This window comes from Phacochoerus africanus, chromosome 8, assembly GCF_016906955.1.
Source record: "Phacochoerus africanus isolate WHEZ1 chromosome 8, ROS_Pafr_v1, whole genome shotgun sequence".
In the NCBI taxonomy this organism is placed as follows: Eukaryota; Metazoa; Chordata; class Mammalia; order Artiodactyla; family Suidae; genus Phacochoerus; species Phacochoerus africanus.
Window position 1 is genome coordinate 110,288,058 of NC_062551.1, and position 12,450 is coordinate 110,300,507.

Below are 12,450 nucleotides of genomic sequence, written 5' to 3' on the forward strand. Positions count from 1 at the left end.
TTTAACAAGAAAGTATATATATGTACTACATTAAGAATGAAAAAAAGAGGAGTTACCATCGTGGCTCAGCGGTTAACAAATCCGACTAGGAACCATGAGGTTGCAGGTTTGATCCCTGGCCTTGCTCAGTGGGTTAAGGATCCGGCATTGTGGTGAGCTGTGGTGTAGGTCGCAGATGCAGCTCAGAACTGGTGTTGCTGTGGCTCTGGCATAGGCTGGAGGCTATGGCTCCAATTCGACCCCTAGCTTGGAACCTCCATATGCCGCGAGAGCGGCCCAAGAAATGGCAAAAAGACAAAAAAGAATGAAAAAAGAGCAGAAATTCCCATAGTGGCTCAGCAGAAAAAATCAGACTATAATCCATGAGGATGCAGGTTCGATCCCTGGTCTCACCCAGCATGTTAAGGATCTGATGTTGCTGTGAATTGTGGTGTAGGTCACAGATGTGGCTTGGATACCAAGTTGCTGTGGCTGTGGCTCGGATACCAAGTTGCTGTGGCTGTGGTATAGGCCAGTAACTACAGCTTCCATTTGACCCCTAGCCTGGGAACCTTCACATGACTTGGGTGCAGCCCTTAAAAAAAAGAAGAAGAAGAATGAAAAAAGGGGGCGTTCCCATTGTGGCTAGGCAGCACTGAACCCAGCTAGTATCCAGGAGGACGGGAGTTTGATCCTTGGCCTCACTCAATGGGTTAAGGATCTGATGTTGCCATGAGCTGTGGTGTAGGTTGCAGACACGCCTTAGATCTGGTGTTGCTATGGCTGTGGCTGTGGCCAGCAACTACGACTCTGATTTCACCCCTAGCGTGTAAACTTCCATATGCTGTGGGTGCAGCCCTAAAAGACAAAAAAAAAAAAAAAAACAAGGAAAAAAGAAAATACCACTACAGGTCCTAGAGACATTAGAAAAAAGAGATTATTTCACAAACTTTATGTCAATAAGTTTGAAAATTTAGATAAAATGCTAAAAAGCACAATTTACCAAAATGGGCAACTCATAAAATATAAAATGTATATAAAATGTCCTACAACCATAAAGGAATTGAGTAAGTAAATAAAAGCCTTCTCAAAAAGAAAATTCCAGATCCAGATGACTGTACTGAAGAATTATACCAATCGTTTAAGAAATAGCTATGTTATGCAAATTCTTTCAGACAGGGAAAAGTGGGAAAATTCTGCAGCTCATTTTATGAAGCCAGCATAACTTCAAATAAAAAAAAAAAACAGATAAATACATTATAAGAAAGGAAAACTAAAAGTCAATTATATTCTTGAACAAAGACATAAAAATCTTGATCAAAATTTTAACAAACTGAACACAGCAATTTTTTAAAAGACCATGACTAAGTGGGTCATGAAAAAAACAGGTTAATTACAAGAACGCGAGACTGAGCATTAAGAAGTAAATCAATGTAATTCACCACATTAACAGATTAAGAAAAATCTATGATCCTCTCATAAGATGTAATAAAAGTATTTAATAAAATTTAACATCCATTCAATATATAAATTCTTCGCACAACAGAAACAGGAGGGAACTGCCTTAATTGGATAAAAGACATCTACCAAAAAAAAAAAAAAAAACTACAGCAAATAGCATACGTAATGGTCAAACAGTGAAAGTTTTCCCTTTGTGATCAGGAGCAAGATAAGATGTCGTCTATCATCACTTCTATTCAGGAATGTACTGGAGGTCCTAGCCAGAGAAGTAAGGCAAGAGAAAGAAACAAAAGGTGTAAGGATTGGCAGGAAAAGAACAGAACTCATTATTCGCAAATGACAGATATGTGAATATAGAAAACTGAAAGTATCTATAGAAAAACTGTTAAAAATAAGAGTTGAACAAGACTGTGAGATTCAAAATTAACTGTATTACTATGTAAACAGCAACCTCAGTTACAAAATTAAAACTTAAAAAACAAAGACTCCATTTTAAATTGCCTCAAAAAAAAAAACAAAAAAAAACAAGGTACCTAGTGATAAGTCCAATAAGAGATTTACAAACCCTCTGTGGGAAAAAAAAATCATAAACTCCACTGACAAATAATAAAGGACTAAATAAATCAAAACACATGCAATGACCATGATTTGAAAGACTCAATATTGCAGAGATATCCCTTCTCGCTACCTGTATTGATCTATAATCAAGGTCATCTCAATGAAAACCAAAATCACAAGCAGATCATGGACATGTTGATGTTTAAATGTACATGGAAATGCTAAGGACCAGTAGTCAAGACATTCTTGAAAAAAATGTAAGTCAAGACCTTCTCTAATACAACATCAAGACTTGTTAGACTATGACAAGTGTGACAAGATAGTGGAAATTATAAAAACTGGCCAGTGGAACAGAATAGAAAGATTAAACACAGACCCATACATATATGGACACTTGATATATGATACAGGTGACATGACAACACAGAGAAAAAGATATTTTGTTTTGTTTTTCTGATAGTGCTGGGAAGAACTATCTACATGGAAACAAATAAAATTGAAACTATTCTTCATATTTGCAGATAATCAGGTTCATGGCAAAAATCACAGCAGCGTTCTTTCAGATTCAAAATCGAACTTATTAATTACATAGCCCTACTGAAGTATATCTAAAGACAAGCATATTACTGTTAGTGGCAATCCTGGCATTGTTACACTGAAACTGTTACATATACAGTAGTATAAAGCAAACAAGCACCTATAATAATGTCATAAAGGTACCAACATTTTTAGAGTAAGACAGAAGAGATATTAATTCATAAAATCAAAGCTAAGTTACAAAAACCTTTCCTGAAGTGGAAATATCACTAATTCACTATTTTCTTTCCTTTTTGAAAAAGTGTGTTTACTACCCCTGTCCACTAAAAATTCAAAAAATGGAAACTCAGTAATAAAGAATCCCTCAAACATCCAAATTGTTCTCTCTATATCAATCCCCTTTGAAAAAAGAGTAGTTGAAAAAATAATTGGAGCAGAATAAGTTCTGGGGCAGAAAACATAATCGGCCTGATCTCTCTCTAAAATTCTGAAACAAAGAAGCTACACAAGAACCCTGGAATCGTATCATGACACAGGAGCCAAATGAAGAGGTTCCCACCAAAGAGGAGATATATATGTAAGTTCAGATGATAACAAAAACAAAGTTAAAATCCTTGGTCATCCTTCGCAGGTTGCTAGAGACCGACTTCTTCTGATAATTGATAAAGGAATAGAATCAAGCCTTTATCATGACTTTCCTATAGGGATTTTCTACTTCAGGATAACCAAATATTTGATGAAAGGAAATTTTCCTTTTTAAAACAAGTACAATTAATCAATGCAGGAGGAACTGTAAAATTTAGAAACCCATGGTTCTGAGATCCCAAAATGAAACAACACCTGGTCAACAAGCACACATGACTGCTAAAACCCTTAATTGAAAGGTAGATGGGGCATGTGATAATGGAATGACCAGAGTGGTCAGTGTGCACTGATCAATAATAACACCACTAAAAAATGGGACAAACAAATACGTTCCTCCTGACAAGTTACAATAAGCAATACACAGCGCTACCGATGAAACACACAGAACTAAACCTAATTCTAATGGAGCCTCTCTACCTATATATATTATCAGTTTAGAGGAAGTAAGAGAGATGAGATGGAGGAACATGTTAAAGGGCCATGAGGATACAATCCACCAAATCCAGAATGTGAGAAATTCTACAAAATATATGATCCAGGTTCTTCAACAAATAAATGGGGAATAAAAGAGATAAACATCCTGATAGAGATTAAAAAAGAGTCAAGACACATATCAACCAATGCAACAGGTGGACCATGTTTGGATCCTGTGGCAAACAACCATTAAGATGTTTGAGGGTTGTTTTTTCTTTTGAAAATTGGTGAAAACTGAAAACATCCTAGGTATCATAAGACATTAAGAGATTTTGGCTAATTTCATTGTGAGGGATAACAGTCCTTATCTGCTAAAGATGTTTATTAAATTACACAGATGATGTTTGAGGATTTGCTTTAAAATATGAAATTTACTCCTAAAAATTTGTGTAATTATCAATTTAAATAAATAAGTGACTAGATGAGTGGGTGAGTGAACTGATGGATGGATATAACTTTCTTGTGGAGGGAATCGATTCTAGGTGAACTAATTCAAATTAAATATAAAGACAAAACAATAAAGCTTTTAGGTCACAGAGAATACCTTCACGTTCTCAGAAAAGGGCAAAATTCACTAAATAAAATTCAGAATCATTAAACAAAAATGTGTTATTCTCAACAGAACTCTGAAAATTATCCAAATCACACTATTTTAAAGGTACTTACTGCTGGTAAAAGAGACTGCATATTTTGATTAGAATCTGCTATTGTAGCAAGGTAGACCAAGTTTGTATGCAACATCTGCTGGTACCTATTAAAACAAAACAAATATCCACATTAAAAAATAATGTTCTTCCTGTTTACATACATACAGCATTCCATTTCTCAAGGGTAATAAAAGATTTGTTACCTGAACATCAATAGCACTTCAATTTTTTCCTAGTTCCTCTGCAAAATAATTCCAAATAATAAGTACATTCAAAGACAAAAATAAACAGCTCTTACCATGTGCTAGATATTGCTATAGCTGTTTTAAATACTTACACATCTCAGTTAATTCTCAAATCAACAATATGAGGAAAGGTTCTTATTTTCTCTATTTCACAGATGAAGAGACTGAGGTTTAGAAAGGCAAACAAATTGTGTAAGAGTGTATGCCTTAGTAAACGGAATAAATGAGAAAGGTAACGGCTCCATAGGTACTACATTTGCTTTTTTGAAAGCGATCTAGAATGAAAGGAATTCAACAAAACCAATATATTTATTCCCTTCCCTCTGCCATTTTCATGTCGCCAAAAACCTCAACCCAAGTACAATCAACATACTATGCTAAAATGTCAGAAAGGTGGAAATCACACATTTTTTTCCATCTCATTCTTGCAGCAGTGATCAAAAATTTATGGCTGCTGTGGCTATGCTGCCCATCTATCAGGACTTGGTATATAAAGAGAACAATAGGTATCTTCAATTACAAAAGAAGTAAAAATATATGCTAAAGCATAGAGATGGAGGAAATCTTAGGAGCATTACTAATCATCTTTAAAAAATAAAGCAATTGTTGGAGTTCCCATCATGGCACAGTGGAATCCGACTAGGATCCATTAGATTGCAGGTTCAATCCCTGGCCTTGATAAGTGGGTTAAGGATCTGGCATTCCATTGCTGTGAGCTGTGGTGTAGGTCAAAGCCACGGCTTGGTTCTGGCGTTGCTGTGGTTGTGGCACAGGCCAGCAGCTGAAGCTCTGATTAGACCCTAGCCTGGGAAGCTCCATATGCCACAGGTGCAGCCCTAAAAAAAAAAAAAAAAAGGAAAATAAAAAATACAGCAAATTCTCATAGGAGTAAAGTGGTTAAACATGTTTATTGTGATCTTATTTACCTATAATTTAATTTTGCTAAGCTTGTCTCCATAATTTTAAAAATTAACTCAGGAATTCCCATTGTAGTGCAGTGGAAATGGAATCAGACTATTGTCCATGAGGATGTGGGTTTGATCCCTGGCCTCACTTGGGTCAGGGATCCAGCATTGCCATGAGCTATAGTGTAGGGTGTAGATGCTGCACAGATCCCGAGTTGCTGTGGCTGTGGTGTAGGCTCCGATATGACCCCTACCCTGGAAACTTCCATATGCCATGGGTGAGGCTCTAAAAAGCAAAAAAATAAAATAAAATGAAAAAACAAAAAATAAAAATTAACTCAGATGAAACTAGATTAAAATTAGCAGTAATCCAATCATCACTAATGTTTGTACCCACAAAATACAAACTTAAAACTTGTATCTACTTGTTCAGCTTTCAGAATTTCATTCACCAATAAATAATGAATACAAAGTAAAATAATAAAAATAAGTCACAAGAACTTTATTTGGCCAAGCAAAGTTTTCTAACACAGATCTCAAATGAAGTAATTTCTCAAGAGACACCATAAAAGGAATCCTAATAAATTCTTTGCTGCATTATTTTTTTGTGTGTGTTAGAAAAATTGGTTTCACTACTTTTTTCTTATTGTTAGGGAAAAATCCTTTATTCTTCACTGAACTTATTAAAGTTTCTTCACTAACAAAATAATGTTTTTCAGTTTGCTTGTTTGGTTTTTACAGATTTATTGAGGTATAACTGATATAAAGAACTTTACATATCTAATGTGTACAATTTGACAAGTTTGGACATACACAAAAACCAGCAAAAGCATAACCACCATCAAGGTAACTGACATATCCAGCACTTCCCAAGGTTTCCTTGTTTCCCCTTGTTTTTGGTTTTTGTTGTTTAAAACCAAGTCTATGTTCTTTTTTTGTTTGTTTTTTTGGGGGGAGGGGGGTTGCTTCTTAGGGCCTAACACGAAGCATATGGAAGTTCCCAGGCTAGGAGCTGAATGGGAGCTGCAGCTGCTGGCCTACACCACAGCAACACCAGATCCGAAGCCACATCTGCAACCCACACCACAGCTCATGGCAACGCCAGATCCTTAACCTACTAAGCAAGGCCAGGGATCAAACCTGCATCCTCGTGGATACTAGTCGGATTTGTTTCCTGCTGTGCCACAACTGAAGTATAGACATAAGTCTATGTTCTTAATGATCCTCCACATCCATACACTATGTTGCTCAATCATACATGGTATATTGTAATAACAAGGACCAAGAATTATTATTTTGTACTGAATTATTCATAGTGGTTAATTATGTTGCTGCAACTCTTCAAACAGCTCTAGTAGGCACCAATAGCTGGAATTACTTCATTACTCCATAGAGATTATGAATGGACTTTAAAAGACAGGATTCTATAATCTTGCCATTTTTTAAAAACCAATCAACCATTTTTGAGTAGAACATTAACCTATTTCAAAGGTTACTCCTTCAAGCTTTCCTTTTTTTTCCTGAGTATTATTATTGTTCTATCACATGTATGCAGGTATGAGATTTGCTGACTGCCCTATCAAAAATAAAAATACCTTGGAGTTCCCATCATGGTTCAGTGGAGACAAATCTGACTAGCATCCAAGAGGATGCAGGTTCGATCCCTAGCCTCACTCAGTGGGTTAAGGATCCGGCATTGCCGTGAGCTGTGGTGTAGGTCCCAGACGTGGCTCGGATCTGGTGTTGCTATGGCTGTGGTGAGGGCCAGTAGCTATGCTCTAATTCGACCCCTAGCCTGGGAACCTCCCTATGTTGCAGGTGTGGCCTTAAAAAGACAAATAAAAATAAAAATAAAAATACCAACTCTACTAGGAGGCTCCTAACCTTTTAAGAAAAATGTTATTTATGCTTATTACTACTCAGTAAGTCAGTGTAAAAATGCTGTTAAATCTAATCTGCTGCAGTCTTGAGGCCTCATTTATAAAATAATAGCAGTTGGAGGTCTCTAAAGTCCCTGCCGTTCTAAATATCTATAATTATACAGCAAATTTTATGAAGTACTTTAATTTTAAGACATTTTCCAAACTATCAAACCTTAACATTTAATCTTGAAATAATCTCAAATTTACAGTTAAGAATAGCATAAAGAACTCCCAAATATCTTTCTCCCACACTTCCCAACTGTCGGCAACCTATGTTTGTCTCTAAACATATACTTCAACATACCCATTCTCTCTCTCTCTCTCTCTCTCTCTCTCTCTCTCTCTCTCACACACACACACACCCCTTTACCCAAAACTATCTGAGAGTTAGTTACCACATAATATCCCATTATTCCTAATACTTCAGTGTCAGTCTCCCCAAAACAAGGACATTCCCCTATCTATAACCACAGTACAACTATCATAACATGGAATTAACACTGACAATGTATTACCATCTAATTCACAGAACTCATTCAAATTTCTAGAACTGTCCAAATAGTCCCCAATTTTTTTTTACCTAATGTAAGGGGGAAGGTAAAAATGATCATTTTTTTAATCGGTCTTCTGTAACTTTAGGAGGTTTGTTTTTCATAAAACTGCATTCTTTTTACACCATTGATCAAATAAGGTCATTCTAAGATTCTTCTACAAATATTAAAAAAACATTTTTCCTGAGAATCTTTTTATTTTTTTATTCTATAAATACTATTGTCACTGAAGCAAACTAAGTAATTTTAATGTAAATGCTTATTACTTCTAAAATAGTACACATTAATAAAACCTAGTATATAAGTGAAGGACAGATACAAAACATATTCAACATTTGTATCGATGATGTAATTTCCTAATAAACACTGGCAAATGTTTCTAAATATCCTTAATTAGTAACCTATTAAATAAGAGGCAGTTCACTTCGCAAAGATTCCATGCAAAGATTCTACTACAAGTCACTATATCAATTACCTTGAATAAAGTAAAATAACCACTATTAAATTTATCGATATTATTACAAAATGAATCCCAACAAGTCGGATTTCATTTTAACAAGAAACCATTACCTAGGAGTTCCCGTCGTGGCGCAGTGATTAACGAATCCGACTAGGAACCATGACGTTGCGGGTTCGATCCCTGGCCTTGCTCAGTGGGTTAAGGATCTGGCGTTGCCGTGAGCTGTGGTGTAAGTCTCAGAGGTGGCTCGGATCTGGCATTGCTGTGGCTCTGGCGTAGGCTGGCAGCTACAGCTCCGATTCGACCCCTAGCCTGGGAACCTCCCATATGCTGCGGGAACGGCCCAAGAAATGGCAAAAAGAAAAAGAAAAAAAAGAAAACATTACCTAGAAGCTACGAAGCATGTATTTATAGGTCAACAGAAACACAACTTATAAAAGTTATCTTCCTAAGTAGTAATTTAAAACCAACCCCTTTATATTATGAATACAAATTTTTTTCTTTAGAACTATTTATAGCACACTCTGAAATAGTTGCACTCACCATGAAATACAAAAAATAGGGCTGATTTAAACAAATACACAGGATGATTTAGAAAATGCTCAAACCAAACACCACAAGAGAACAATAATACATTCTTACATGTACGTGGTCAGAATTTGAAGGGGATCTGGGCATATGAGCTCTACAAGTGACTCACTGACTTAAATGACTGTGAGAGTGAGCGAGAGTGTGAGTGTGTGAGTATAAGAGTGTGTGTGTGTAGATAAGGATAGAGCAATATATACAAAGATGACACCAGCAAAAAATCTTTGCATGGTAAGGTTATGGTGTTCATTCTCTGAATTTTATATATCTGTGTTTTCTAATTTTCTACAATGTTTATACTGCTTTCATATAAATAAAGTTATTTTCAATTTTACAAACCACTGCTTCAGGCAGTTATCTTAAGAAATTGTTTAATTAAAACTGAATTATCAATTCCTAGATGACTATCATCGATGTCTTTATTTTCCTTTCACTTCTCCTCCTATGAGAAATAAGAACACTTACTAAGGTTGAAAGGAAGAATTTTTTCTTTTAACTCACAAACCAATTCTGACAACTTAAGAAAGAATATCTGAAGAGCTCTAACAATGAAATTAAATACAACAGAAAGGGCAGAATTTAAGAGTCTCCGTATTCAAGTTAAGTCCCATTTATATCAAATACATATATGTAAGCAAATAAAGTCTATGCCAGTATGCAGAGAAAGTGGGAAAAGATCATATATACAAAAAAAAAAAGCTGAGAATATAAAGAATAAAAAAATAAACTTTTGCTGACAGTTGGAAAAATGGGATCTTTTTTTTTTTTTTTTTTTGCTGTGGCATATAGAAGTTCCCAGAAAAATGAGTTCTATATTGGACTGTGTCCTTTCCACATCATGTACTGCTAGCGCCTATAGGTAATTTAACCGGTCCTATGTCCCTTGGCTCTACCCAGCATTTTAAAAAGCCATAGGTGTGATGGTCATCTTGTAACATATAGAAATATCAAATCACTATGATGTACACCAGGAACTAACAGAGTGTTGTAGGTCAATTACACTTCAAACACAAACAAACAAAGTCACAGAAAAAGAGATCAGATTTGTGGTTACCAATGGCAGGGGGGTGGGGAGAGATGGAGTTGAAGGCAGTAAAAAGAAAATAAATAAAAAGCCACAGGTAAAAAAATAACTCTAGTCACTACTTCTCAGTTGTATGGCTGACGTAGGGTGGTGGGATCTCCTTACCACTGATGATTATCCAATTAAGCTAAGGAAGTAGATCAACTAGTTAATTTTTTTTTAAATATTTTCACATAAACTGACAAGATTCATCAAAGGAAATATATATAAAAGAAAAGGCAATAGTCACAGAAAATGTAAAATGTAGAAGTGACTATAAAAAAAGATATCCTAGCATTCAGATCTTAATTTCTAAATATTATTCTCCAAAAAATGAACTAGGCCTTAGAGAAATGGATGATTCCAGACTGAGGAAAAAAGTACAAGATGAGCCTGGAACATTTTGTCATGCAAGAAAATAAGAAAATGCTCAAAAAATAATGGAGAAGCCAGCTCCCAGTGGCCAGCACATGGGACAATTTAAAAAAGAAAATAAATAATAGACTAACAAATTATAACCCAGAGAATAAAAATCCTTAAGTCCATACAGGTATAAATCAATGAATGAACGAATGGGAGCAGGGATTGGGAAATTTCTTCCTTACGGTAGAATTCCAAAAAACTACAGAGGAAAGACGGATTTAGTTACCACTGGCAACCACCACGGTAATAACTGTTTTAGTTGTTCAAGAGTCAACTGGACACAGATATATCTATCCTGTACATCAGAAGATCTAACTTTTCCACAAATGAGTCTATACAAATTTGAAGTCATTATTTTATAATTCAGGGTAAGAAGTATAAGAAAAAAATGATATTCGCTCCATTTAAACAACAAATTTTTTCTTTTATAAAAATCAAGAATTAGGAGTTCCCGCTGTGGCACAGTGGAAACAAATCCGACTAGGAACCATGAGGTTGAGGGTTCGATTCCTGGCCTCACTCAGTGGGTTAAGGATCCGGCATTGGCTGTGAGCTGTGGTGTAGGTCGCAGACTCAGCTAGGATCTCGTGTTGCTGTGGCTGTGGTGTAGGTCAGCAGCTATAGCTCCAATTAGACCCCTAGTCTGGGAACCTCCATATGCCATGGGTGCAGCCCTAAAAAGACAAAAGACCAAAAAAAAAAAAAGTCACACAAAAAATTGTATACAGATGCTCACAGCAACACAATTCATTAAAGCCAAGAACTGGAAACACTGCAAATGTCTATCACTAATGGATAAATAAAATGTGGTATATAAGCATGAAACATTTGGCAATAAAAAAGAAGGAAATACTGGAATAAGCTTCAACATGGGTGAAACTTGAAAACATTGAGCTAAGGGAAAGCAGTCGGTCAAAAAAGATAACTGTATGAATCCATTTATATGCAGCGTTTGCAATAAACAAATGTCCACAGACCGAAAGTAAATCCATGGTTATCAGGAGGTATAGGACTAGGAGGTGAGAAGGGAAAGTGACTGCTAATGGGATAGGATTTTTTTGGAAGGAATGAGGAAAATGTTCTAAAACTTATTAAAGCAATGGTAGTACAACTCTATGAATGTACTAAAAACCCTTGAATTGTACACTTTAAAATAGGTGAGTTATATGACATGTAAATTAACCACAGAAAAAGACACAAAAAAACCTTCATATGAATCTTACTGAGAACACTCTGAAGTCTTTCCTTTATTCTGATAGTCCATTATACACTGAATAAGATGGTTATTTTCATCCAACATCTGAAATAAAATTAGAAAAAGTTTATTGTAAATCTAGTGATTCAAGTAAAATTAATAAAAATTCAGATTTCTAGAAACATTTATCTATACAGGACCCAAATCCACACAGGTCTTTTTTTACATTCTATATAAGCTCAACACAAAAGATCTTATACCTTTGGAATGTAATCATGTTTAATCAACATTTTCTCTTTTCTTTTCTTTTTCGTTTATACAGCCACACCTGTAGCATACGGAAGTTCCAAGGTTAGGGATCGAATCAGAGCTGTAGCTGCTGGCCTATACCACATCCACAGCAACGTCAGATCCAAGCCATATCTGTGACCTACACTGCAGCCCACAGTAATGCCAGATCCCCAACCCACTGAGTGAGGCCACATGGATGCTAGTCAGGTTTGTTACTGCTGAGCCACAATGGGAACTCCAATCAACATGCTTTTCAATACCTCTACTTCAATTATTCTCTCTGTGAATTATTACCTGAAGCCCAGCACAGAAAATTTGGAGTTTCTTTTCTATTCAAATATTTAATTACTTCTATTATCTGAAATATAAGCTTTAGCCTGTTAAGATTGAAAGTTAAGATTCCTGTAAGTTCCCTTGTGGCACAGTGGGTTAAGGTATCTGCAGCTGTGTGGCTCAGGCAGCAATGGCAGCTCAAGTTCAATCCCTGGTGCGGGAACTTCCACATG

The 12,450-nt window shown here is 35.8% G+C and overlaps 1 protein-coding gene across 4 annotated transcripts in view; it reads right to left on the minus strand.

Annotated features, from left to right (window-relative positions):
- The window catches only part of SS18 (SS18 subunit of BAF chromatin remodeling complex), a 79,197-nt gene that overhangs the window by 63,861 nt on the left and 2,886 nt on the right, over window positions 1-12,450 (minus strand). For 3 of the 4 annotated variants that reach the window (XM_047794006.1, XM_047794005.1, XM_047794007.1), the window contains exons 2-3: window positions 11,682-11,758; window positions 4,321-4,405 (exon numbers count right to left, since the gene is read on the minus strand). In XM_047794006.1, coding sequence (XP_047649962.1) covers window positions 4,321-4,405; window positions 11,682-11,758 — 162 coding nt within the window. Of the gene's footprint in view, window positions 1-4,320; window positions 4,406-4,504; window positions 4,543-11,681; window positions 11,759-12,450 lie in introns of those variants that run through there. The other variant, XM_047794008.1, reaches the window with a different exon arrangement.